This window comes from Ambystoma mexicanum, chromosome 12 (genome assembly GCF_040938575.1).
Source record: "Ambystoma mexicanum isolate Mex_15411 chromosome 12, UKY_AmexF1_1, whole genome shotgun sequence".
Lineage (NCBI taxonomy): Eukaryota > Metazoa > Chordata > Amphibia > Caudata > Ambystomatidae > Ambystoma > Ambystoma mexicanum.
In genome coordinates, this window is record NC_090936.1 from 572878820 (window position 1) to 572906739 (window position 27920).

At 45.6% G+C, this 27920-nt stretch overlaps 1 protein-coding gene across 5 annotated transcripts in view; it reads left to right on the plus strand.

Annotated features, from left to right (window-relative positions):
* Positions 1-27920, plus strand: part of STX3 (syntaxin 3) — a 404614-nt gene that overhangs the window by 333029 nt on the left and 43665 nt on the right. Inside the window, exons 8-11 of one of the 5 annotated variants that reach the window (XM_069628892.1) lie at positions 4588-4722; positions 21790-21900; positions 23009-23156; positions 24056-26512. In XM_069628892.1, the coding sequence (XP_069484993.1) occupies positions 4588-4722; positions 21790-21900; positions 23009-23092 (330 nt within the window). In that variant the 3' untranslated portion in view covers positions 23093-23156; positions 24056-26512. Of the gene's footprint in view, positions 1-4587; positions 4723-21789; positions 21901-22053; positions 22165-23008; positions 23157-24055; positions 26513-27920 lie in introns of those variants that run through there. The other 4 variants (XM_069628893.1, XM_069628896.1, XM_069628894.1 and 1 more) reach the window with 4 other exon arrangements.

The window sequence follows — 27920 nt, forward strand, 5'->3', positions numbered from 1 at the left end:
ATTGTTCAAATGTGGGCAAGGCAAACGCGACCGCCCCCACCTTATGAAGATGGTGGTCCAAACACTAATCAAGTTATGACCAGTGCACTGCCATCTGCAAAACTCAGTTACTTTCTGTGTTTGTGATGAATTGGCACATGAAAGTAAGCATCCTGAAGATCCAATGACACGAGCCAATCATGAATTTGAAGGGCCCGAAAGATCTGTGAAAGAGTTACCATATTGAACTTATCCTTCCTGAGGAACTTGTCCAAGATGGGTCACAGTCCTCCGTCCTTCTAGGGGATTAGAAAATAGGGAGAGTACCAACTTTGATTCTTCTCCGCTGCAGGTACTGACTATCACACGTTTCTCCAATAGGGTAAAGATCTCGTGTAGGAGGAGCAAATCCAGATATTTCAAGGCTTGGCCCCCTGGAGGACAATCTGGGGGTGGTCTTAAGAAGGGGAGGCAGTTGCCACGAGCCACTGTTGGCATGGCATAACCTCCGATGCTTGGGCACTGCAAACGCTCCAAATGCTGAGTCAGTCTGCCCCCCCCACCCACCACAGTCTTGTGAACCAAGGATTTAAAGGAGTTGCTGCTGAAGCTGAGGGAAAAGAAGCAGATGTTATTGTAAACCACAAGGAGCTCTTCTTTGGCCCCTCTGTACAAACTGGCCTCTTCCACTAGCAATTGAGTAGAAACGAAAAGGCTGACCCCTCCGCCCCGCCTCCTCCAGCCTTGGGAACACCCTTAAGATTGTTGAGGCTGGCGTATAGCTGCTCCCAGCGATTTAGCTGCCACCTTGGATGCCTGTAATTTTTCTAGGCACTCGTCGGCCTTGCAGCCAAAAACCTGGAGCCATCAAATCGCTTGTCAAAGAGCCGTGACTGGACGGCGCGTACAAAACCTAATTTCCTTAGTCAAGCAAATCTTCTGGTGACAATACTCATCACCATAGCTCTGTTAGCCGAGTCTGCAAAGTCTAGACCAGACTGGAGAGATTGGCACATAGCATCCTTGCCATCTTGCACCAGGTTAAGAAACCCCTCTCTCTTGTCCCCCTCACAGATATGGTTTACGGCCAAAGCTATCACGTCCCACAAGATGTGCGTATACTGGGACAGGGTATAAGTTGCATTTATGGCTCTTTCCGGAGGGGGTAGTAGGATAAATTGCAGCCTTAGAAGTTGATGTGGCTGCTTGGACTACCAAACTCGCAGAAGTGGGGTGTTTTGATAGGAAATCTGGGCCTATTGGGGCAGCCCTGTATTTTTTTGGTCAGATTTGTGTTAACTTCTGGTGTGGTTTCCAGTTTTCCAACACTATGGCTCTTAAAGCAGTGTGGAAGGGTAACACAAGCACATTTGGGAGTCTACTATCCAGGGTGTCTGTAAGATATTCCTTGTCCAGGATTGCCACAGGATTTCCCCATCCTAAATATTCAGTGACCTTCCCCATCACTGTGCTATAGGAGGGGTCAGTATGACCTGAAGTCGGGAGTGTCAAAATCTGTCTCGGGTGAGGTGTCTAAGCCACTAGCATCTTTTAGAGTGTCTACATGATTTTGCAATGTGGACTCCTGCGAGATGAATTAATCAAGCACATTGGGAGTACCATACTTGAAGCCAAAAGGTACATTCTCTTCTTCCTCCTCAAAATGGTCTCAAAGAAATCAGCCTTCAGTAAAGACTTAAAAGACTTTGACAAGTCGACAGAATGTCTTCAAAGTAGTCAATGGCGTCTCAGGTGTCAAAGCACAGAGGGCTTAGACAACGGCTTTGACGGTAGCACTGGCTGCGATGGGCCAAGTACCCGTTCCTTTTCAGGAGTTGAGGATTAGATTTCAATTTGTGTTGAGACAAAGACTCCTTCGACGGAAGTAGAAACTTGCTGCCCGGGCTATTATGTGTTCGAGTAGTGGTCACTGAAGATACCCTGCCGTTCTTAACGGGTGCGGTGGGTTCTGAAGCCTTTTGGGCTCTTTTGAAGGGGCACTTGGAGCCGCCTTTTGAAAATCTTCCACAATTTGGAGATGACATTTCTCCCAGTCAGCAGAAGACGCTGACTTGCTAGGAAACTTAACCCCTTTTTCAGGAGAGGAGCCAGACGAAAAAGGCTGTGACTGATGGTGTCGTTTCTCTCTTTTTGTGTGATTAAGACGAATGAGGAGATCTGGATCTTGAGCACTTCAAATGTTTGTAGCACTTATTCACAGGGGAACCTCCCTGGAGTTGTCCGAGCTCCTTTTATATTTTTTTTTAATTATTTTGGAAGGGATAGTAGGGGATTTAGAAAGGGGCCTACCTGTCATGAGTTTCCCCTTCCTCTCCCTCAAGGTATTCACTGTCATTGACTGATGGGAACCGCAGTCGTCGACTCTGTGGTCCACACCCAGAAACCACAGGCAGATCCGATGTGGGGCCACAATTAACATTTTAGTGCCACAATCAGAGCACCGTTTCAAACCGGTCTTTGGTGTAGACATTTTTTTCGACTAACTTCAAAAATACGCAATGAATCGAATGCATCCTCCGGAAACTGCTTTGGAAAGGTCGTCACCCAAGAATTGTTCTTGCTACCCTTCAGAGGCCCATCTGGGAAGGGGGTATTGGGCTGCCCAGGCTGCAATCATATTACTGGGCCAGCCAGATGGAGGTGGTAAACGATATGCTTCACGGCGACGGGAGCCTCCCACACATCAAGGGCATCCGCTGTAAAACCACAAATAAGCCAATAAAGCAACTCTACAGAGACTTGGATCGCCCTCCGAAATCTGATATGGCATCACACATAATGAGAGTTTGGAAGGAAGCGCGTCGATACTTGTGGTGGGGTGGGAAAATAACAGTGGCCCAACCGTTGTGGAACAATTGCAACCTTCCCGAAATACGAAAACTACCGAGATGGCCCGAGTGGACCCAGCGTGGAATTTCTAGCGTTGGGGATGTGGTACATGAGGACAACCTGGCAACATTCGAGATAATGCAAGAGAGGTTCTCCCTGCCGGACACAGAGGTTTCACCACATGCAGCTGAATCATGCTTGGACGACCCATCGACAGATCACACAAGACCTGCTGGAAAGCTCCCCGCTAGAACAAAACATAGTCCTGGATTGGGTAGAGCGGAAGGTTACCTCCACCATGTACAATGTGATGACTTCCTTCGCGACACCGGAACTATCCAGTCTGAAATCAAAGTGGGAACACAATGTGGGTCCCCTCCTCCCAGAGGACTGGATGGAGGCCGTGATGTACCCGCATGAAACAACCATCTCCTCGAGGCTCTGACTCATCCAGTTGAAGATCCTGCATCGCACCTACTACCCGAGAGTGGCCCTCTTCTGCTGGGGCAGGGTCTCGGACGCAAAGTGCCTATGCTGCAAGCGAGAGGAAGGTACATTTTTTCATATCCTGTGGGAGTGTAGTAATATTCAGCTGCTCTGGCAGAAATGCTGCGACAAACTGTCTAGCGTTCTGGGAAAGACGATACAGAGGTGCCCGAAACAATTGCTTTTGGGGGTCTCCGGTGAATCTGACTTATCCCGCTATGAGAAACTGCTTTGGTCAACTGCGTTTGCAGTCCTTAGGCGGAACATCGCACAATTGTGGGGCTCGGAGTGCACACCCAGCTATGACAGTGGGTCACGGATGTGGACATATGTGCTGTAATGGAGCACCGGGTGTACAAAGCAAGAGGTTGCCCGCAAAAAGCGGAGAAAATATGGAGAAGATGGGAGGAGGATAGCTGAAGGCCAAGGGCGACCCTGTAGCCGCTGAGACTGTGTGAGGCCCACCGAAAGGGAAATAAGAACACCCTGTGCCATGAAGTCATCCTATGTCGAATTCGACGGTCTGTCGGACCATGGTCCCTGAAGCTGAGTTTGTTTTTTCTTTTTGATTGCTTTGCTCTCTCCCCACCATTACCTTTCCCTGGCATTTGACTTCCCTATTCCAGCCCCCCTCCTCCCTCACTGTCTCCCCTCCCCCCGCACCCCCTCCGTGTCCCCTCACTGGAACGTAGAGAGATGAATGTAATGTTGTTTTAACCTTGAAAATCAATAAAATCTGAGGCAATGAAGCGTGCTGAAAATGCGGAAAAACAGAATTTCCACACAGTTGTTAAATGTACATTCTCCAGTGATCTGTGATGTACTGGGTTCTGGTAAGGATGCCCTGTTCTAGGACGGTGTGGTAGCTAAATTGAACGTTGTGCATCTTTAGTTAACATGAGATGTACAAAATGGCACCTCAATAAGTACAAGTTGTGAAGTGATTTTGCAAAGTAACAAGGCCATAGTTGAGGGCTTCAAAGACTTGCAAGATCTTTAAGTCCCATCTAGTGTATTGAAGCAGCTCATAATGGATACAGACTTTGGAGATTGGAACATCTCTTGGGAAGCACCACTGGGATTTGAAAAGTGCATTTACATGTTTATGGGATCCACAACTGACAGAATTCCAACGGAACAAAAAATACATATGATTACTGCCAGGATTGGTGGTTAAGTACATGGAAGGAAATCTGACATTTAGGAAAGTGGGCAGGATGCAATGCTGAAAGGGTTGGGATATGGTTTTACACAGTTCTTTATTTCTTGCAGATCATCGACTCTCAAATCTCAAAGCAAGCTCTGAGTGAGATTGAGTCGCGGCACAAGGACATTGTACGGCTGGAGAGCAGCATCAAGGAGCTCCACGACATGTTCATGGACATCGCAATGCTGGTGGAGAACCAGGTAAACTAGCAACTAATGGGAGTTGGGTGATGCAACCTTATAACCAGAATACATAGTATAACAGGACAACCATAGTGTCAGTCAACGTAGTTGGGCATCCGAGAAACATACTTGTTGGGTGTTATCAAGCCTAGCTGCAGAACATGGAATTGGACGGCATGGCAACCATAGACTAGGGAGGGAGTAGCTAACCAATTAATGAGTGGGCAGTTATCTAGCAAACTCGGACACCATGTGCAACTAGTTTCCATGTGGTAGATTACCTAAAACCAAGGAGCACAAAATTGAATCGAAGCTTCAAATGGAAGGATTGTAACATAGATCTTCCCACAGCAATTAGTTTCTAATTTAGCAACAGTTGGAATGTATACTGTCAGTGCATAGAGCACGATATAAGAGTAATTTTTGTAAACTGTAGAAACAGCTGTGTAACATAGCACCCTTAAATCAGAAGATATATCGTATATCGCCAGTGTTAAATAATAAAACCTGAGCTGGTAGGTAAGTATGGGAAGAAACCATAACCATCCCTAACAATTAGCATTTGTTTGAAGTACTTTGTGCTGGTTGGTCTTAGCCTGGCAATGACTGGTAGAATCGAGTGTTTTCTGAGCAGGAAGGAAGGAGGGCCTTTTATCTTAAATATAAACGCAGAGAGTGGCAGTAGAGCTAGTATAGCGGCTGAAATATCCTTTTGTATTTTGAATGCTGACCCTGTCCTTTTGTATTACAAATGTTGACACTGCACAGGATGGAAGGGCGCCTCCGGCCAGTTGTCACCTGCCTGTGTAACGTGTATGAGGCTCTGGTTACCTGAAGTTGGTCACAGTAGTTGTGTTGCAAGCCCCCCCCCCCCCCCCCCCCCACCCGGTCTCTTCCACTGTATGGTCTTCAGCATTGTTATTTGCTGCTATCAGTTCTAACAATGCAAGCATTTGCAGCCTTTGTTGAATGGGTACCCAGATGAGTATGGCTTGCAGGCGCAATAACTATGGAAGGTTGTGGAGGAATGTTTGCCTTTCGATGTACTCTTGACCCATTTAGGATATCATTCTGAAAGAAGTAGGGGCTCTTGGGGGTCCATCAGGAGTAATATTAGGCATCTCTGCTCTTAACAGGAATGCTTAGGAGTGCTACAGGGACAGTCCTAGCTCTGGTGGGGTTGGCGGGCAATAAATGATCCTCTTCCCCTGCTGTTTATTCCCAAAGGGGTTCTAAGATGCATGCTTTCTGTTTTGTACCCACAACGCATTTCTCTGCTGAGTGAGGAACACCAGTCAGGTAACTACTTAAATTCTTTTCTGGAAGTCCTACGTGCCCCTTTCTCCCCCCACATCACCCTTGTGCTCCCACTCTGTACCCCCCGCCAGAGATAACTGTATGTTTGGAAGTGTTTGTGTGGACCTGAAGTATATTTTACACATTGATATCTTTAATCCCATTTGCTTGACATTTGCCACTGGCAATAGTAACTTATCACAAAGGTACTTTGTGGCAATCCTTTGTGCGTGAATGTGGGAGGAGTACCGTGTAGCTGTGTATTGCTTTTAGATTCACATGCAGTCTGGAATATTGAAGCTTGTTTATCAAATCTTGGTAGCTGTGTATAAGCGCCTAGAAACCATTACAACATGGATGCTATGCTGAGTTTGGTCCCATTAGTCGCTGCTATGTTCAGAATACTTCTCGACCATTGGGTTTGGTGCCAGAATAAAAAGGGGCACGACTTAGAAGTCGAAATGCCAAGTGAAAAACTTCTCAACAGCTATTGGAGACAGTGTATGGTTCCCAGAGCATAATATTGCAGCATTAACGGCGGCATCATGACGACTGAAAGGCCCCAGGATTCGTGAATTCAACATCGGGAATTGTATTTTTCCTGAGTTAAAAATTGTGGGCTTAATTCCAATCTGGGTCTACCATATGAAGGTGACGTAGAAGGTTTCACTGTATGCATTCAATTTAAACCCCCAGATTTAAAAATCTAGAGAAAAAAAGTGGAAGGTGACAAACATGCACTTGACGGTATTACTCATGACTCTTTGGAGGTAGTGGACTCAGAACCTATGCAACTCAATGTCAAGTGCAAAGAAGCTTTCCTTCGTGACTCCTACAAGGGTGGAGCTGACTGTGCCATGACTACCTCCAAAGGTGAAGAGCACTGGTCACAGCACAACTCACACCATAATCTTCCCCAAAAATACTAAAACAAAGAATGAGGGACAGTTCAGAGATGCCACAAGTGCAGATATTTGTTTTGAGCCAATATGCCCGAAACAAGGAATTGTCTTGGATCCTTTGGAGCCAAGCACCGGGCATGAACTGGCAGCTTTGTGGTTGAAAACCAGTCCTCAAGACTTTGCCTCTTCGGGTCCCAAGAAATAATTTGTTGCTAATTCTTTGAACTTGTATAAGCACAACTATTCCGTTGACGGAGAGGGAGAACAACCGAGATTTCGACAAGGGAACTGGTTTCAATGCAAAAACCAGACTGAGTCGAAAAAATTGAACTTCAAATAGTGGCAGGAGACTTTTAACATCCGTATCAAAACAGCTAAGTGATGACAGCTAATGGTTGAGGAAGGAGCCAGTGAGTAAATTGACAATCTTTGAATCACAGTGTCCAGATTATCAGGCAGACTCCAATCCCAGAATCCAATCCAAGGATAGAAAAACAGGCACAATAAAACAATTAGGTCTCAAGAGGGTATCTTTAACCCAGGACATTAAATAAAGGACTGTGACCAAAAAACAGGGTCTTACATATAAATACAGATAGTGTACATGTTCAAAAATTGATGCAAGACGCTAGAATATAATACAAATGAACAGGAAGTGTTCATGAGGGAAGGGTGGATGGAGACCAACGTGTGTGGGACGATTGTGAAAGATTCTCCATAGGATAAATTGCATTCTCATGTCTCTCCAAACAATGATCAAAGTGCATATTAGCAGCAAATATCCAAATGCAGGAAGAGGGAGACATTATCCCAAGGGAAACCCCTACTATTCCTCAAACAGCACATCCACTGCCTCTGACGGCCAAATCAAGAAACAGTGGAGCCACACACACTGCTCTCACCAGAAACTGACCTCAGCCAATCTATGTATATCGCACACCTACACTACAGGACCCAACCACGGTGAGAGGCCTGCCAGCCCCTCACTTTGTGATAGTAACATCCAAGAACACATCTTACTCTGAAGCACCACATGGTAGGGAAAGTAAAATATGGGGTGTGATGATGCTACCTCTGCGGCACACATCATTTCAGAGTTAACGGCTTTACTAGCAAGCTATAGCCGTAGTATATGAGGCATGAATAAAGAGCAGATTATGTTGCTACCAGAAGCAACTACAGTAGACCCCAATTGTGTAGGCAGGCCAGAAAGAGACTAATGTAATGAAGACCATCCTGCTGGCAGACACCCATGCACAGAGTCGACTATAAAAAGGCAATGGGAGCTGAGGCTCTCTGGGTTCAAACTAAAGAATGGGGCACAAATGGATAAACCTTTTGATGACTGAAATCGTTTTGGCAAAGCAGGTAATGAGAACCTAGGTGAAACTGCAAAAGAAAATGACCCTAAAAGAGCAATGGGGCTATTCACATTATGCCCTAAATGTAGAAGAGGCCAGGCAGCCAACTTGAGAGGTCGGTGGTACTCATCATTGCCAGAAGATTATGGCCATTCATATGACAAGACCGTTCCATCTGGCAGCAGGTTCTACCCCATACAGACCTTCAATCAGACACATAAGATGAGGCATAGGCAGCTCTGCAATAGGGATTCCTGCTTCCCCCTATACCTTCCAACCACAGCATCCCAGTAGGAGAAAGACCCCAATCCTTGGGACAAGATCACAAAGGACATGTGGGTGCCAACAAAGTCTCGCGATTTATGTGTGGAATTTGTAATAACACCCAAACAAATATCAACAAGATCGTCAACGGGAAGGCCGGATTCTCTCCTCTTGGAAGAGGTACTAAAACGCATACTAGAAAAAGGAGCAATAGAAATAGAAAAGGGGTTGGGGGACAGGGAATAATGGAACTGCTGCATACAAACCCAAGTATTTAATACAAATACGTTTACAAGATGTCCCCTCACTAAAGCAATGCAAGCTTCTATTGTAGAAAATACGTCGAGGACCCAATCCACTCGAAATAGATCTCCAGGATGCATACTTCCCTATTCCAATACACCCACAGATCTGATATCTGGTGGGTGCCTGGCACGATGAGTTCCAGGTACTCCCATTTGCGATGAACTCACTTCGTACTGATTGCCTGCAGAAATGTATGTGTTCACTTATACCTAGTTGACTTGCTGATAAAGGTGAACAAGTCATCGAAATGGATCAGACACCCAACAAAAGTAGCTGCCCTCTTGCAAATGTTTGGACATGGTGCCTTCCACTGAGCATCTCCGCACTAGTAAAACATCTGCCAGGGATACACGATCAGCTGGGCGGACTACTGAGTAAACAGCTAATGGTAGCACCTGAATGGGTGGACCCGGGAGATATTGCTGACAATATTAGAGGTTGGGCAAACGTGAGCGGAGAATAGCACCGGGGCAACGCGCTGGTCTTGGAAGCCAGACCACGTAGACAATGTTCGAATCCCGGATCGGTGCTTAGAAACCAAACTTGGGTATGGTATTAGGTGTGTTATTAAATAAATAAACTAGATGTTTAACTCTTTACTACAAGGGAGAATGTACTGTGTCCAATGGTTGCTGCCAGGTACCCCCAAAATGTCTCACTAGGCAATGCTCAATAGCTCAATGGGCACAGGATATTTGCTGGAGTTTGGATACCTTTAGTTACCTGCTAATTGCATGAAGATCTTTATAAAAGCGAAGACCTCATGCACATTTGTTTTGCATATGAATGCAAATAATTTGTTAGTGGATGTAGGGGTAGGTGCATCAGTCTACTACAGTGCCACGAAAAGGACACTCTCATTTATGGATGGTAATTTCAGACCATGGTCTGAAATATAATCCCCTGAAAAAGTACCTGTAACGCAGTGGTGGAAGTGGGTGGGAACGGTACACCTATACTTTTAAATAAAGTTTCATTGTTCCTATATTTTGATTTTAAAAAGAAACCATTTCAGAATGGTTTCGTTTTAAAATGAGTGCTGGAAGAAGTTGAAACTTGCACTTCAGTGCGCTGTGCTGAACGTTCCCTTAAACAGCAGACTCATGTGTTTGGGGGTTTGGATTGCACAGGGAGGGGCGTGGTGATGGGGTTTGTGGGGAGTGGGGCGGGCCAGCAGGGAAACATAGTTCCACTACTTCTTTTCATACACTTCGATCACTGCTGTAACGGCATGAACAGCACACACCACGTCACAGGGACGAGTTTCATGGTGGAAAATACCAGTGGTCAAAATATTTCTGGTAGGGTTTAGCAAGGCTTGCACCAACATGGGTCCTTGTGATGCATCAAACTCACATTTTTATCATTTCACCCAATGCATAACTGTTAAGAATATTTATTCTGATCGCTATTGTTTAATTAAAAGGATGAGCAAACTATAGGCTTATGTACGTTGATAAAAGGTTCTTCCAAAGGCTGAAGATAAGGTGGTGCTTAGAATGCATCAATGGGTTTCACAGAATGTCTTGGCTAGGTTTTATGTAAATGAAAGCATCGAGCTTCCTGTGTTTTTACAAATCCACAATGTTTAAGCAGAGGCAAGACTACCCACGTTAGATGTACAGAAATGTGGTTGATGTAGTATATACATCAAACAAAGAACATTGGAATGACAAATCAAGTCTTTGTATCCTGTAGTCAGGAAGGTTAGAGGTGAGGTAAAACTAAGGATGTGTTGCCCAAGTGAATAGTTCAGGATGCAGTACAGCATTAAGCAGCATGTGACAAGACGCGAAGGAGCAGCCTGGCGTTCCCTCTACAAGGGTAGCAGGTGCTGCAATTGCATGAATACCTTTTGTTAGAATAGGTCTTCTTGCACCCATTAGCATGGGCCTTTAGAAAACCTCCCCAAGCAACAGGGTGTTGTCAGAAAAAACAGGCTCACTCTTCAGTTTGGGTTTGTAGCAAAAACAGAGGCAGCTTTATTTGTCTTGGAAGTCAAAAGACTGGCAGCTTCACAGCATTGAAACTGACACCAACCTGACGCACTGTTATCCCTCACCAGCAGGTACTCCAAAAATGTCACCACCAATCTAACACAATGGAAGACCAGCAAGCCACCCAAAAGGAACGACTAGTGTTTCCAATGGTAGCTGTACCGCAGGAGTCCAGCTTAACTTCAGGAAGGAGGAAGGCTAGCAGGGAAGTACAAGCAATGCCTGCAGACCCCACAAAAGAATATACCACGCTGGTATACTGAAAAAATATGCACTTTATTTACAAGGTCACACACACAATATTTGACAGGAAAATTAAGCATAGATTATATGAACATAATAAGTGGTTGGTTAAGGCTTAACTCCTTCCTTTCCCTAAATTGTTATCCCCATACCTGGTAGCTCTGGAAAAGCCTGTATGTATAGAATCTGCTAAGTTACAAATGACCAGTCAGGATCCAAGGGTACCACACAGAACCTAGTTGAAGGTTTCCTGCTACACTATGAATAAAAGTATGATACATTGGCATACAACACCGTTAGCGATGGAGCACAGGGGGATCACGGTGTCCAATACAGCCATGAGGGTTGCTAGAGTGCAGGATGTGTTTAATTACAGTCGGTAGGTCCATAAGGGCATATTACACACCAAGGAAGGAAACTAGCACTACAGATCAACCTTGTATAGCCCTACACCAGGGTGTAATATATATTTTAAAAAAATAGTAAATCAGGTACAGTCTCTATAAACCCAGGGCTTGGGAAATAACTGCAGGTACCCTAAAAGAATTGCATAGTCCAGTTGGGTACCTTGCAATGCCACTTCTATGCATTCTTAAATTGAAGAAAACACCTCACAGGAAACAGGACTAAGTCTGTAGGCTTACCTGTGGTTAGGTTGAAAAGCCAGGTAAGTCCCAGTCTCTTGCCACACGTACCCAGAAGGAAGCAGTCAACCCCAAGTGGCAAAAGTGTAGACCCAGAAGCAAAGATCCAGTGGAAGGTTCTAGACCCAGAAGCAAAGATCCAGTGAGATTATTGTTCTTGCTGACAGCCTTTTGGGTAGGGTCCTATACAGACTCATTAGTAGTGTTTTGCAGTCCAAGGTCCTTGTTTATGGAATGCCGTTCTTTGCAGGATTAGGGCACTTTCCACTCTGGCCTTTGCAAAGCCTTGAAGCCAATCCTTTTTTTGTTGTGAATCCTTTACCCACTGAGACTGTGTGTTCTAATTGATTATATTGTGGACCCAAATAGTTTGTTCCTCATTGATTTTCGTCTTAGAAAAATAAGTTTAACGAGCCTCATTTACCTGAAATAGTTACATTACAATGTATCTTTTTTTTTTAAAACTACTTTTGATGAAGTATGGGCTCAATATTATGGCCCACACGCACCCCCTCAGGCAATGGCTTTCTTGCTGCACACTTTTCCCGCTTACTGCTTCACTCAATTGCGCACCTGGCAGAGAAGGGAGTGTACGAAAATGCTTAATTTTTGTACATAAAATTAGAGAGAACCTTGCTTTCTGATGGCAACGTTTTTATAAAAAACCAAAAGGTTTAGGGGACCCACAAAGTTAGTGTGACAAGGCTAGTCACAGTCAGTCAATCCTACACCTGAGATGGATGGTGGCTGTTGAGACGGCCCCAATTCCTACACCCCACTCACACCCTTATTTGAGCATGTTTTTATGCTGACCACCTTTTGCTCAAGCCTTGCCTCAAATATTGGATGCTTGCTAGTGTCTCTGTTTCCTTTTAGCAGCAGCTTATCCAGTGCAATAGTTAAGCAGAACAACCGAAGAAAGAAACCAAATCAAGCAGCACTACATTCCTAGTGGAAAAACTGAAACCAGCCAGCTGCATGCAAATGCACACAGAGAAGCAGTGACCCAGCAGATCTGCACCGCAGAGGAGCTGCACGTCTATGGGGCAAACCAAGGACAATCATCGCCGGCCTGCTGAAAGGCTTCTGCGTGCCCATGCAATGAGACATGAACCCACTGGACCACCAGAGACTAAATAGGGAGACATGTCTCTCCTTTCCCCCCCCTTATACAACTACCTGTGGAATGCTTGAAACGAAGCCCCGTAATATGAACACCGACCTTACCATGACCTTTCTGTGGCAATCCCGCATGAGGAAAGTGGGCAGGGCTTAGCCCATTACTTATGATTTTCCACTACACAGACATGCCCTGGTGGGAAAGACTGAGCCAGATTGGCTGGGGAAGGAAGAGCATTCCCAGGGAGAGGGGGGAACTATAAGGGAGGAACAGGAAGCCGGGAGTGTGGGTTTTTAAGGTGAGGTCAGAGGTGGAGGACACCCATGAGACGGCAGGCGGAAGGAAGGAGTGATAGGCTGTGGAGGTGAATTTTGGTGCATGTGAGGTATTGGCTAGAGAGTGGGAGTGATACTGCAGTGTGAGGGTGTGTGTTTGCATGGCGAGGTGTGTTTAGGAAGGTTGGTGTATGGAGTGTTTTTGAAGTGGATGGTACTGTGTGAAAGAAGAGTAGTTGAGCAGTGTGGAGGTGGGGTCGGGGGCGGGAGTAGGAGCGTGGAGGAGGGAGTAGGAGAGTGGATGAAGGAGAAATAATATCGAAGTGTGGAGGCAAGACCTAGCAGGAGTGGGAACACACAGGGACCAAAGGGACAGAAAAGTGATAGGAGGTTTGAGGTGGAGTCGAGAAACAGCAAGATTAGGAAAGTGAGGTATGAGTGAGTGAGTGTGAGTGTGTTAGATGGGGCCTGAATCAAACCGCATGTTTGCAAGGCACTATTCAATTTCACATTAGAACACTAATCATTGGATAGAGTAGGGACAGATTGGAAGTCCCTGAGGGAGCCGTAGTTAGAAAAGGCAGTGCTGCCTTTGGGTCCTCATTGCTAGTTCAAGGTAGACTTTGGATTGTAGGGGGTGGGGGGAACCACGTTCTAGAGCTACTAACCTGGATTAGGGTGGAGGTTTGATATAAAATAACCTGAGAGCGAGATGGACCGCTCTAGGGCCCACGAAAACGTCAATACAAACTCTTGAACTGCCTTGAAGACTTGAGTGACTCTTTTGCCATCTGTGACGCGAGGCAAACTAATGCCAAAATATTGAATTCTGACGTGACCCTGTTGCATGTACTATTGGTTAAATAGATGTGAAGCAGCCACATGTAGTTCCGTCACGAAACATTAGTGCGTGATATGCAAATTAGAGCAGATAATTTTATCTAAAAGGCAGTATTAATTCAAACTGGACCAGCCCTATAGAGCAAGCTTTGTATTCTATGCATAGCATGCTAGTCTAAAACAGGATCATGCTGCATAAAGGAAGAGGTTTTCTTCCTGTGAACCTATTTTTGCAGCTTGTCTTGGATTCACATGCAACCAATTATACCTTACGGGGAGGTTTGTAGATGTTCAGTTAAGCTACATGTGTATGTGTTCAGAGGTTAACATGTTATGGTTTTGATGTATAGATTCACCCAAAAATAAAAGTTAAAGGGGAGTTGTTGCAGCGCAAAACCCCTACAGTTCGCCTGCTGGTTCTTAAATCAACCAGAACACGCACCCCTGCCATGCACTGTTCAGGATGTCTCATGCTTTGCCCATTAATGTGCAAAGTTAGCCCTTGAAAATGATCTTTACTGTCCATTTCCGCCTGTCTGTTTCCATTTCCTTCCCACTCTCCCCCTCCCTTCCTTATCTATGTCTTAGCTCTTGCACTATCTGAAATGTCGTCAGGCCGAATACGATAGTTAATTTCACATCCTTACTGTTCATGGCCTGTAAGAATGTGGTTGTATTTTCCCTTGTTCCCTCCCTTGCCTTGAAGCGCTTTGAAACACATTGTGTATAGGCGCTATATAAATAAACGATCATATCACATTTGGGCTTTGCTTTGTGTTGGTCTTAAAAGGTGAGCATAAATAGTGTGGGGCACTGATTTTTCCTTGGCTCTTTTTGTTTACGGTGTCCTGTAGGAATTGTCGGTGCATTCATGTCACTTGCCATGTTGTGTGGTGCCATGAGCAGTGCTTTTGGCAATGACCAAGATATGATTACTTTAGAAATTATAACAGGCACATTTTGGGGGGGGGGGTGGGTTTGTGCTGCAAGCAAAATGTACCAAAACCTTTTCACCAAGTTCGTATTTTTTGTGTGATTTAAACTATCATTACCACAAAGGATGTTTTCCTGGGAACTGGAACGAAGCGCTTCGTAGACCCTGCATGAGCCCAGCGGGCACTGGCTGCAGCAATATTCATGAACCACTTAGTCCGGGGGATGCCTAGTGGGGGCTTTCTCTGGGGCATGCCTAGGCACCTTCTATGCACCTAGTGCCACTTTGCTCAGGGCATGCCCTGAGCAAAGTGGGCACCTCCTAGACACCCCATGTCCCCACTGGATATTTTTCCCACAGCATAGCTCGGTAAGCACCTCCAGTGGCATTGGGGGTTGGGGAAGTCAGCGGCGAGAGGTGTCAGCAGTGTACGATTAGACCCACGTACCTGGTCTGCAGGTTCAAGGAGGAGGAGATCTCTCTGGTGATGGAACCCACTCTAGGGAGTGTGTGGATAAGCACCAGAGATTTGAAATATGGTGAAAAATTGAAAAACCGGCAGGTCTTTACTTGGCCCTACACACTGGGTTCACGAGTCGGGCACAAAACGTTGACTTGTTCCTTTTTTGTTGCATCATTATCAGACCCTCTGGGGCATGCATCACCCATTCTAGAGTGGGGAAGACTTGTTGACTGGAACCAAAGTTATAAGCCTATGAAAGTGCCCTTTCTATGGGGGGTTCAACTTAACCAGAACTGATTGGTCACTGTTGGGGACTATGTAGTTTTAATCCCGGGAGGATAGCTTGGCGCAACGTGCGCGCCTTGGAAGCAAGAAGACACGAAGCAACACGGGTTCGATCCCGGTCCGCGCTTAGAAACCTCTGGTTGTTTAAGCGTGTTATAAATCAGTAACTAAGACAAAAAAAAACAATTACAAGACGAAAAAAAACCGAACAAATCCTGTAACAGCACCTCGATGCCCACGAGCTGTGTGAGCGCTTTAAAAATGCAAAATAAATAAAAATAAATATATATCAACATTTTCAAATACAAGAGAGATTATAGGAAAAGTAGTAGCGACAAGATAGGCCTCACATAGAGTATAAAATTATAATCGGAAGATGGCATCTAATCATGGCGCCGAGATGAGAGGAACATCCAAGTTGCACGAGCATACTAGCTATTTACACACCCATGCCAAGCTTTGGTAAACAAACAATATCTTTCCTAAATGTGTGTGTTAAAGAAACGCATGGCCATGAGTGTGAGAGTGCGGAGGGGGGCGTTGGGAGTGGAAGCTGGAGTGGTCATGATTGTAAGGAAACAGTGTTTTGGAGCTCCCTCTCGGGTAATGCCTGGGGGGCATTTGTTGGAGGAGGATGAGAGGGTGGCAGTACTGTGTTGGACCATCTTCTGCACAGCGTTTATGGATTGATGAGATGGATGCTCTGAAAGGTAGATATTTTAAACTGCTAACCCTGGTGAATAGGTGGGCTCCACTCATGAAGTGTGGGTAGTTCTAGAGGAGATGACAAGTTAAGGGGCCTCCCAAATAAAATCATTTCTGTGCACTGAAACCTGCCGGATGACGTTGGTAGGGCACGCCTTAACCTCTTTGAATTACTCTCGGTAGGATTGGAACCCATTATATAACTCGTCATTGCAATTATTGAAGGGCACCAACCATTTGCAAATTAGTCTTGTCTACTCCTGTACTTGTAGCTAAAAGCTGCACATTAATGTGATGGAATGCTATTTGGAATATACTGTTTGAGCCAATGCGTCTCAACCTGGTAATTTCTCTACCTAGTATTCTTTTAAATACCTTGTATGCCGCATCTGTGTCACTGCAAAAGGGGTCGAGGCTGATGGTGAATCTATGGGAGAGAACCATCTATATGCAAGCAGAGTGAGAATGTTTCTTAACCACTTTGAATTCTTGTGGCTAACATTACAGCCCATTTTTTAAAATTGATATAATATCCATCACGCTTTGGTTTTGCTTGGCCAGTCTCTTTAAGGGGTCCTATGCCTTGCCTGTGTAGAGATCCTCACTGATTCTGCAGAGTAAGAAACCATCGTTTACAATCTACAGTCTGGTGTGGGATTTGGGACTAATTTGCAAATAGGTGACCTCTTTCTGTGATGCCACACACCAGCTTATAAATGACAGAATGAATTCTACCCAGAGAAGTGTTGCCTTAAAAATCACTGTTTTCTTTGTGTGGCTTCAATGAACGAACAGTGTGCATGTGTAACTTGATATTATCTTAAAGAGGCCGCATGCCATTATTGGTATTTACTACGTCTCCAGGTGGTTGTGGGAGGGGTCGAGGGGGGGTCATGGTATTGTTTGAAGCATCCAAAGGAAAAGGTTTTGCTGCCTTGCTATGTTTGGGGTGTTGAGTTCTTGTTGAGAGTCTGCAGAAACGTGTAGCACAGCGAGTGGTGTAGCCTGGAAGGGATCAGTACTGGTTGTTGGCTTCCCCTCAAGGTGGGCCTGTGATGTTGCGGTAGAGCTGTGGAAATGAGATGGCTATATAGGCGCCAATTAACAAATGGAAAGCTCCACCTATACACTTGGATATGGAATTTATACATGAGTTCAAAAAAATGCACCAGGTTACCAAAAGGAAATAGGAGTACACGTTTTCCAAGCCTTCGTGAATCAGTCACCTGGGGATATATATATATATATATATATATATATATATATATATATTATATATATATATATATATATATATATATATATTTCTGAGGCTTGTGGAATCTGCTTAGATCACATGCTGTGCATAGGCCGACATCTGGTGGAAGCTGCGGAGTATTAGTTTGTTTTTCGGAACTCGAAAATGGGCGTCGACACAGGGCGTGCCAGTAATACTATCCCTAGTGTGACGTCCACTGTACCCATGATCCCTCATGCGTGTAGGACCCTCAGATAGTTTTTTCCCGCCATACTTGTCGGAAGCATTGTTGCAGAGTTCCCTGGCTTTCAGCCATTTGCTCATAATTTATCTAAAAATTCCTGTTCTTTTAATCCCACGTCGAGAGAGCGAAGATCGACGCCGGTCCAAAGAACGAACAACCGTCGAGACTGCACAACGGACTTTGGGCCTCGGAAGGCCTCGGCCCTGCAAGTAGGGAGTGGACATAATCACACTCGCTTTATTTCCTACATACACTTGCCTGCTGCCATTAGGTGACATATGGACAGTACTCATTTAAATTTTGCCCCAAATGCAACCGCAAGTTCCCGTGGTTGACAAACATATACCACCTGTAATCTCTGTTTGCCTAGGGACCACCCCAAAGCTAACTGCAGAGTGTGTAAGCTCTTTAAGCCGAAAACACTAAAGGACTGCTCCACTAAACGTTGGGCCCAACACGCCAGGCAGTTCGAGGCCATGGAAGCGGTGGGATCCTTCAGTGATGGCAGCAACGCCGCCGTTTCGGATGGCGAGGGCACAGGGGCGTCGAAAGACACCCAAACGCTAGTCCCTGACCTCGGAAGATTGTCTGGCGGGGCAGTTATGGGGCACACACCTGGCGACACGAGCGCTACCCATACTTCTGCACCTAAACACACTAACCCCAGCCGAGATTCGACACGAGTGTCGAGTTCTCGGCAAAAGGAGGCACATAGAGAGCGATCCACAGAATCAGTGTCCTCTGGGCGTTCCAGGTCGATCACCTCACGACACATGGCAACCGTCCACAGTTGCCAAGAGTGCCTCGCTCCCCAAAGTCACGGAGGTATGGTCGTCAGAAGATGAATCCGACCTCTACCCCCAAGCTGCACGCTTAGGGTTGGCTCCGGCAGCTTGTTCCACGTCTGCCTCTGAGTCTCGACGTTCACACTCTAAAGATACAGAAGCTAGCACCCCCGAATCTCGGCGCAAGGCGTTGAAAGATTTAGAGAAGGCCAGACCATCAGAGAAACACTCCTATACTCATGGTAAAGGGGACAAACAACAGAAGAAGTCGTCACACTCAACTTCTACACCCCAGGTCCACAAAGACAAACATGGGTCTTCAGATAAAGTTAAATCTAGGACCCCTGACCCTGTCTCCAAGCCTAAAGTTATCCCTCCCACTCTACAGGGTATGGGAATAGGAGAGGAACCTCAGCAGGAGCTAGTCATCCCCAGTTCCAGGGAATGGAGCTCTGATATCGACAGACTGATGAGAAGAATGTCTTCTTTGGCTAATTTCTATGAAAAAAACCCTGATTATTTTCTAAGCTATCAGAGTACCCTTGACAACTCTAATCCTTCAGGATCCAAAGACCCTCAGCCTCCCAGTAAAAGACCTCATGATGGAACTCCAGCTCAGGGCCTGATTTCAGACCCATTCTCTATTCAACCTTACCACCAGTATGCTGAAGACGCAGACATACAAATGCTGGACGACCAAGCGGGAGTCGATTATTACAGAGACGATGAGGACCAGGAGGAGGAAGATGAGGCAGAGGTCTATAATCTAGACTCACCTGTTAACAAAGAACCTCCGGTCACTGACTCACCTGTGGATAATCAGCCTCTACTGAATGAGGTCTTAGTTAGAGCTGCAGAGCACTTTCACATAGACACTCAAGGGGATCAAGAAGAGAGGGACTTTGTAGAAGAGATCATGGGGGATAAGAAACCCATCGCCCAAGCCATACCAATTCTGAAGTCCATCCAACACAGAATAGACCCTGCCCTCCTCACCCCTAATCTCACTAGGGCTGTCAACCCCAGAATTGAAAAACTGTTCAGGGCAGCCCAGTCAGCCCCACTCTATATAAGGGGTCAACATAAGCCTGACTCGTTGGTAGTCACTAACACCAGGAAAAGAGCGGACACCTCTATCATCATCTGAAGCTCCCCTGGACAAGGAGAGCAAGAGGATTTATGGGTTAGGAAGGAAAGTGGCCTCTACTTCCGCTTACCAAGCAAGAATCGCCAATACCACCACTCTGCTGGCAAGCTATAATTGACACCAGTGGGAGCAGGTAGCTGCCCTCATCGCCTCTGCACCTGAACCACTAAAGGGCCAGTTAGCCCAGATTGCGTTGGAGGGTAGATCGGTGGCCGGGTGCAGTCTAACGGCGACCTTTGACGCCGCAGATCATGCAGGCCGGCTCATCGCAGAGAGCACTGTCATCAAGAGACACGCTTGGCTCAGTCAGGGTTTAAACCTGAGACCCAGGCTTCTGTTATCGACATGCCGGTGGAACTGAATGTCTTGTTTGGCAAAGTAGTAGAGGGGGCATTTAATTCACTCAAGGTACACCTGGCGACGCCATCGGCCTACACCACCTCCCATAACAAGGTGTTGTGGTGGAAAGTACCAGTGGTTAAAGCATTCATGGAAGGGGTTAAGAGACTCCACTCTCCAATTTCTAACCCACCACCAGATTGGGACCTTAATGTGGTGCTTGCTAAACTCATGGGACCCCCTTTGAGACTAGGTTTATGCATGGGTTCAAACACCTGACCTATAAAACTGCCTTCTTAGTAGCCATTACATCCATAAGAAGGGTCAGTGAAATTCAGGCTCTGTCAGTGCAGGATCCTTTCTTTACTGTTCATAAGGATAAACTGGTTCTACAAACTCATCCTAGGTTCTCACCTAAGTTCATTTCTAAATTCCATGTTAACCAGTCCATTGAGCTTCCGGCATTCTTCCAAGAACCCAAAAGCTCTGCTGAGGTGAAACTACACAATCTAGATGTGTGAAGAGCGGTCCTCTACTATGTAGACAAGACCAGACCGCTAAGAAAGACAGACCAACTGTTTGTCTCCGTAGCTACAGGCAGAGAGGGAGATCGCGTCTCTAAAGGTGCCATCTCCAAATGGATAGTCAAATGTATCCAGCTGTGTTACTCCCTTTCTGAAAAAACTCTGCCTTTTACGAGCCCACTCTACAAGAGGCACTGGGGCCACTCTGGCTTTCATTGCAAATGTACCCCTTGACACCACTTGCAAAGCAGCTACATGGAGCTCTATTCACACTTTTACTCAGCACTACTGCATTGACACTCATTCCAAGACAGATACTCAAGTGGGACAAGCGGTTCTAAGACATCTGTTCGCTCATGACCCTTCTCACATCCCACCTCCTTCTAACACTGCTTGCTAATCTATGCACAGCATGTGATCTAAGCAGATTCCACAAGCCTCAGAAGGGATACATTACTCACCGTAATCGTATTTCTGATGCTTGTATCTGCTTAGATTCACATGCACCTGCCCTTCCTCCCCTCTGAGAGAAGGTGCATGGATGCTTGTAGTCTTATCTATCTGCTTGGATAATCTGTACTTGTGCTACTCCTCATGTCAGAAAAAATACAATCTGAGGGTCCTGCACGTGTGAGGGATCATGGGTACAGTGGACGTCACACTACGGATAGTACTACTGGCACGCCCTATGTCGATGCCCATTTTCGAGTTCTGAAAAAAAATCTGTAATACTCTGCAGCTTCCACTAGATGCCGGCCTATGCACAGCATGTGAATCTAAGCCGATACAAGCATCAGAAATACGATTACAGTGAGTAATGTATCCCATATATCTATATCACATCACAGTTTAGTAGAGTGCAAGTGCTGCATCCCTTTTTTGTATCACCCCCTTTTAGCTTGAAGTTTACTGAGAGCTCCCATGAGAGGTATTTTATGCCTCCCTGGTAAAGCAGTCTGGGGTTGTGGCGCTCTATTCAGTTGCTTCAGGGAATGTCGTGTGTGTACCCTTCATCGACACTGGCTTGCCTGAATGGTGGGGGAATTGAGCAGTATGCATACATTGAGACTGAGAACAGTGCTTATAGGAGATTAGGGGGATATCTTGTGTGGTGGTGGTCAAATAATGTGTTCATGTGTATCTTTCTCTCGCTCATGCTGTCTTTCCTTTGCAGGGAGAGATAACTAATATTATAGAAGTCAGCATGGAAAAAACGGTGGACCATGTGGAAAAAGCAAGAGACGACATTGTGAAGGCTGTAAAATACCAAAACCAGTCACGTAAGGTGTGTCTGGACTCTTGCTGACTTCGTATTCTACTAGAGGGAAAGCTAAAGGTGCAGGTGCCACTCCCACTTTCTCCACTGTCAAAAGGTTTCTCTGGCTTCTTCCACCTTTTCTCCTCTTCTTCCTTCAATCATGCCTGCCTTGGCTAATAGGGAGCTATGATTGACCGCATCGAGAGCAACATGGACCAGTCAGTGGGATTCGTGGAGCGAGCAGTTGCTGACACGAAAAAGGCAGTGAAATATCAGAGTGAAGCGAGAAGGGTGAGGTGTTTGGAGAGGAAGACTGGTCCTCCTCTGCTCATTCACCGAATAACCATTCCCTGTTTACCCATGTCTCCCCCCCCCCCCCACCATTAGTCTATACAGATCCCTCCTAGTCTAAAAAGCTGTGAAGTACTTTTTGCCCCTAGTAGAAATAGAAGAAAGACGTGGGTGGTATAAAACTCCCGACATACCCATCCATTGCTGCATGTGGCCTTAAATGGCAGTCATGGTTTGAGTCAGTCTGTTCACTACAGTGAAATACCTAAGAAACAATGTGCTATGTTTCAAGGGTTTATCTATTGTGATATGATGGTCTTTATTGATTAGATATTAGGGCGATGAGTCGGTGGTTAATATAGATGTTAAAAACAAAGAATTAACTGCCACATTACGTACATTGGGGTTTCGTAGTGTTGGCATATATTCCAAAATAGCTGCATTGGTCACATGCAGCTGTGGGAGAGGTTCCTGGTCCCAGCTGATTGGACACCTGTGTGCAAACCATACCCATACAGAACCTTCGGTCTGCTCCTCTTGTTTTATGTTTTTCTTTTCTCTCTAATTCACTTTTCACTCTCCTTTTCTCTCCTGGTGTCCGTCCTATCCATGGACACATAGAAAGTGCCAGAACAGAGCTATAGAGGTGTTGGGAAAGAAGGCTTGAACGTTCCAAAGATTGAAACACGTGGGCAGAATCAGATCTTGTTTAAGTGTGAGGGTGGCTGGCTGTATGTATGTATGTATGTATGTATGTATGTGTGTGAAAGTGTATGTTCTGATACAAGTGCTCCAAGTAGCTTTCGGATTTGTTTTAAACTTTTTTTGTAATTGTTTTATCTAGAAAATGATCATTATCATCGTGGTGGTTCTTATCGTTTTGGGCATTTTGGCGCTGATAATTGGACTTTCCGTTGGCCTGAAATAACTACGGATTGGCCCACCCCTATTCCCCACAGAATTTTGGGGTGGGGTGGGGGACTGCCGGACGAGTAAGTAAAGCCATTCAGTGGGGAGCACCTCGTACCCTCGCCTCTTAATGAAGAAAAACAAAATGTGCTAGGTTGAGTGAGCCCTTTCATATAGCAGAGATCCCCAAGTCCCATCCACTTTTGTTGTGCATTTAAAGAGCATATGCATGGCAGAGGTGTCTGCTTAGCTTAAGGAGCAGGGTGGCAGCACATTCCAGGCAGAGGAAGGTCTCCTGCCTTTTCTGGAAGTAGAATGGGTCCACTATAGATGGGATGGCAAGAGGCCCATAGGTCAATAGGGTCATTAGTTGGACTGAAAAGGCTTTGTTGACACCTCCCATGAGTTTGGCTGAGAAGTAGTGCTTGGAAAGCGCATATGTTATTGGCAGGTTTGTAGCACACTCAGTTTGAGTGCTTACGTCAATGAAATAACTTTATTTTGTCACGTGCCCTAAGTTGCCAACACATTACATACACCAAACAAATATTTAAATCACGTACATATTACAGACAATGTATGAATAAAATGGTGAAGGTTCTACAGCGACATGTGTAGGAGAGGGCCTGTGCGCCCCAACATTGCAATCCCTCTGAGGGGGTCATCCATGTGTTCTGTTAGGGGAATCCGGTTTCATTACATCACGGCATGCATGAGGGACATCTACCTGGCACTCGCCTCTATTTGGGAGGGGGTTCCTAGAGCTCGGGGCATGTGAGGTGGCCCAGGCCCCCAATACTTCAGCCTCTAGTAGCATATGTGAGCCTGACACTTGCAGACTGCACATTGCACACAAAGATGCCTCGCTGGCCTTCCTCCCCCACCACCCAAATATTAGTTGTATTTTATTTGCCATACCTGTTTGTGTACCTTAACCCTGCAGCTTGTCTCATGTTCTCCTTTCCCTCACTCCCTTTTGCAGTGATTGTGGTTCCTGTGTCATCCTCAACCATGTCCTTGCTGCTGAACCGCTTGACACCACAAAAAAGGCGTCCCTGTCATTTGCCTCACCTCTCCTTGCCTTCCTTGGACCTATGTTAGATTCCTCGGGCTTCATCGAAGCTGCCTTGCAACATATACACTCCAGGGGAACGCCAGCTCCTCGTGTCATTTCCGAGTGCTGCACCTTGCCGTCTGCCCAGATGTCTCGTTAGGCCAAGCGCCGAACCTTTGTGAGATCTCTAGGACAGCCTGTAGTTTTAATGCCTTCCATCTGTGTTGTTTGTTTAAAGCATTCCACCTTTGGTAGTGCTGGAAAAAAAAGCAGACAACTCGAAACAAATCTTAATCCAAGATGGCTGATGCACAATACTGGACCTGACTTCAGCTGGCCAAAGCAGAGAACTTGGCTCGCTTCAAAATGGCCGACGCACTGCGCTGGATGAGATCCAAGATTACTGACCTCATTAATGTGATATGCAGTCCAGTGCTTTTTCTATATTGCTTGTAATCCTCATGCCTACTTTGTTTGTTGTCTCCTGTGTGTTTATTTTAAGCTTTGTGGTGAATACCTTTCCTATCCCTGTTTGCTGGCAGCCTTTTTACCACTTATTTAATGTTTTATTACCATCGCAATTGTTGACACCAGTATGGATATCCCATATTTTGCACCATTCTACTCTATCTCACAGGCATCCTGTGTAGTGGTTCGTCTGTAATGAGCGTGGTTCTCTTTGATGCAAATGGCATGTTGGGTTTCTGGTCTCACCCCATGCTTCCATGCCCCACAACTCCCTACCAAAACTTTCTAGAGGATCTATGAATTCTACAGAAAGAATGAGATCCTTTTGTGGGTGTTGGGCATGGAGTGGAGGCAAGTCTCCCAGGTGGTTTCTATCCCCCCCCCACTTATTGTCCACTGAAGAATTGTTATGTACAGTCAGAAATGACTCGCACCACCAAACTGATGGTCACTGCACACCTGCTTGCATGTCCCCGTTCCCCCACAAAAACCCCATGTGCCCACAGCCTATAGACATCTCTACTCTGGGGAGGAGGGGTTTAGTAAGTCTGCCCTGGTGGCTCCAGTCCAGCTAATGGTTGTGCAAGTAATTCACTTTCTTCATTTCCTGACCACCAATTTAGCCATATTATTGTGCCTCCTAGGAATATGATGATAGACATGTTATGGACAACGATTTTCTAGTCCCGCGCACACCCAATGAATAAATATGAGCTGTCTTTATGGGACACATGTTCCTGAAAATGCAATTAGTGAGCATTAATCAATTAAAATGAAATGGGGAGGCAGTGAAAGGTCTGAGAAGATGTGGGTAGGCTAGGGCCAAAAGTACTGGGAATGGGTGAGGGATGGCCACCCTCTGAAGGACAAGATTAGGGGATACAGATATAGCTCCCCTCTAAAAATGATGCCCTTCTGGTCCTCGCCTGTTGAATTTATAAAACCAGTGGAAGTGGCTCAATCAGTGGTGGAAGGGGGCGGGAGTGGTGTTCCTCTACTTTTTTTTTTTTCTTTTTCTTTTTTTGGTACGTTTTACTGTTGCTATACTTTTATTTTAAAAAGAAACCGTTCCGGGATGGTTTAGCTTTCAAATAGGTGTAGGAAGAAGTTGAAACTTGTACTTCAGTGAACTGCACTGAACATTCCCTTAAATAGCAGGTGTGTTTGCTTGGGGGGTTTGGATTACATGTGGGAGGGGCGTGGCGATGGGGTTCCTGTGGCGCGGGGGCAGGCCAGCAGGGAACATAGTTACATCTTTTCGTACACTTCGACCACTGGGTTCAATGAAGCAAGACTTGTGAACATCGGTTCCGTAGCCAGAGTTGGTCTTTATTCTAGTTCAGTCAGAAGGGTGCAATCCCTGTCATTTTACTAGGATCTCTGTTCTATGGGCTGTTCTCCTGCCATACTCTACAGCTAGAATCTTTATTTGTATTCAGCTTAGTACATTTATCTATCACTTAAACGTTTTTTTTGTAATTGTCTGCTCACACTAGAGGAAATAGTTTAAGTTCAACAGCAACCATCGCGGAGAGCACCAACTTCACATGTGCCTTATACAAGAAACACCATTACAGGAGCGTGGGTATTTCTAACGGCTAACAGTTTAAATAGTACTAGTGATGCAGAGTTGAGGACTGGCTTAAATATTTCACCAACTTTTTTTGTGGCAGCAGAACAGTGCCCAAACGTGGAATCGCTTCACAGCTAGAGAAGGAACTGCGGGTCATACATGTTGACTGACTACTCATGAAACACGGTTTCTGTCAAAAGATAAGCCTCCTGCCACAAGAGGCCTTGCTTTCCCTGTAAACGCGCTGACTGTGTGCTTTGTAACTCTGTTAACAGTGTGTATCTAATGAGACCCTGCCCGATAATAGTGACTTGTGCCTTAAGAACAATGTCTTGTTAACACAGTGCTTTGACATCTTTTCTATTAAGAGAGTGAAATTGTAAGTGGCCGTTGCTTTATATGTGTCTGTCTATAAGGCATTGACTTGGTACTGTGAGCTGTCCTTCCTGTGAACGCATTGTACTCGTTTTTTGAGTGTTGCTTTGTGTAGGCTGGTCATGCCAGTGCTTCGAGTGGCCTTTCATCCAATCACAAAAAGTGGAAGATGAATTGGGCACTTCCTGTAAACCAAGCCTGTTGTTGCCAAAGACCCATCCTACAACAAACTTTATAATCTTGGAAGTCTGAACTGCAAGCACAAAATTAGAATGTGTCCAGTGACCCTTCTGTAAGCTGAATGACCCAGTCGCATACTATTGCTCCCTGTAAATATGTCGTCCTCTGGTTGTGGTATACCTTTCCTGTGGACAGATGGCCTTATTGCTTTAAGATGGCCAGCCACTGTATTTGTTGGATTAGTGCCACTATTGGTCTTGACTGTCAACAGAACTTAGTGCATGAGACAATATTGCTGTAAACATATCAACTTGTTTCTGCGAGGGTCCGATTCTGGAGAAATTTCAGTCTGCCATGAAAGCCTTTTCAAGTGCAGACCCATCGGTGGGAGGGGTCTGCAACCAGCGGTTTTCCGTGATGTTTTGGACTCAAACTCCTTACCGTGATCGCTCACCATTGGTTTTGTGAGATAGGCCTGTTTGACATTGTAGTCCAAATCATCTGGAGAGCCAAAGGTTGCAGACCTCTGACCTGGGCATTGAAAGGTAGCGACAGGAGGCTCAGAGCCATAAATCAGTGTGTGCTGGGGTACTCCCTAACTAGAAACGTTTGATTATTTTGCCATATTCCTACTCCAAATGGAATGATCAAACCCCTGCGGTTAGTGATGAACCACTCTGGTGACAACCCCTGGCATGTCATAACTAAAGTGCCATTTTATGTGCAGCTGTGCCCGTTTGGGATCTAGCTGGAGCTTGCGTCTTGAACAGACCCAATGTGCTAAAAAAAATCAACTGGGAAGGACTTGATGGGTGGCCCATTACACATTCTTTTGACAGTATATTGTAAATTGTGGTTTGCCATCAATTGAACTGCATTGGAGGCAGTTTTGGGGGTATCCAGTAATTAAATTGCGGCAACAATTTCACCGGTAAAAAAAATCATGGCAAAAATGCTGTGTACACCAGAGATGTGTTTGACCCGGTAAAGATGTACCCCATTATACCATTTAAGGGGACCGGAGGTTGTGGGGTTGTCCCCTTCTCCCCTTGAATAGTATAATGGGTCCGGGGGTTGTGGGGGTGTCTCCCACATCCTTTACATGATTTTGGTGGCAAAACCACAGCACGCGATATTTTGTATAAACGGCCATTTTTGCTGTGATTTTAAGACCTGGAACCGTTTTGGGCGATTCCA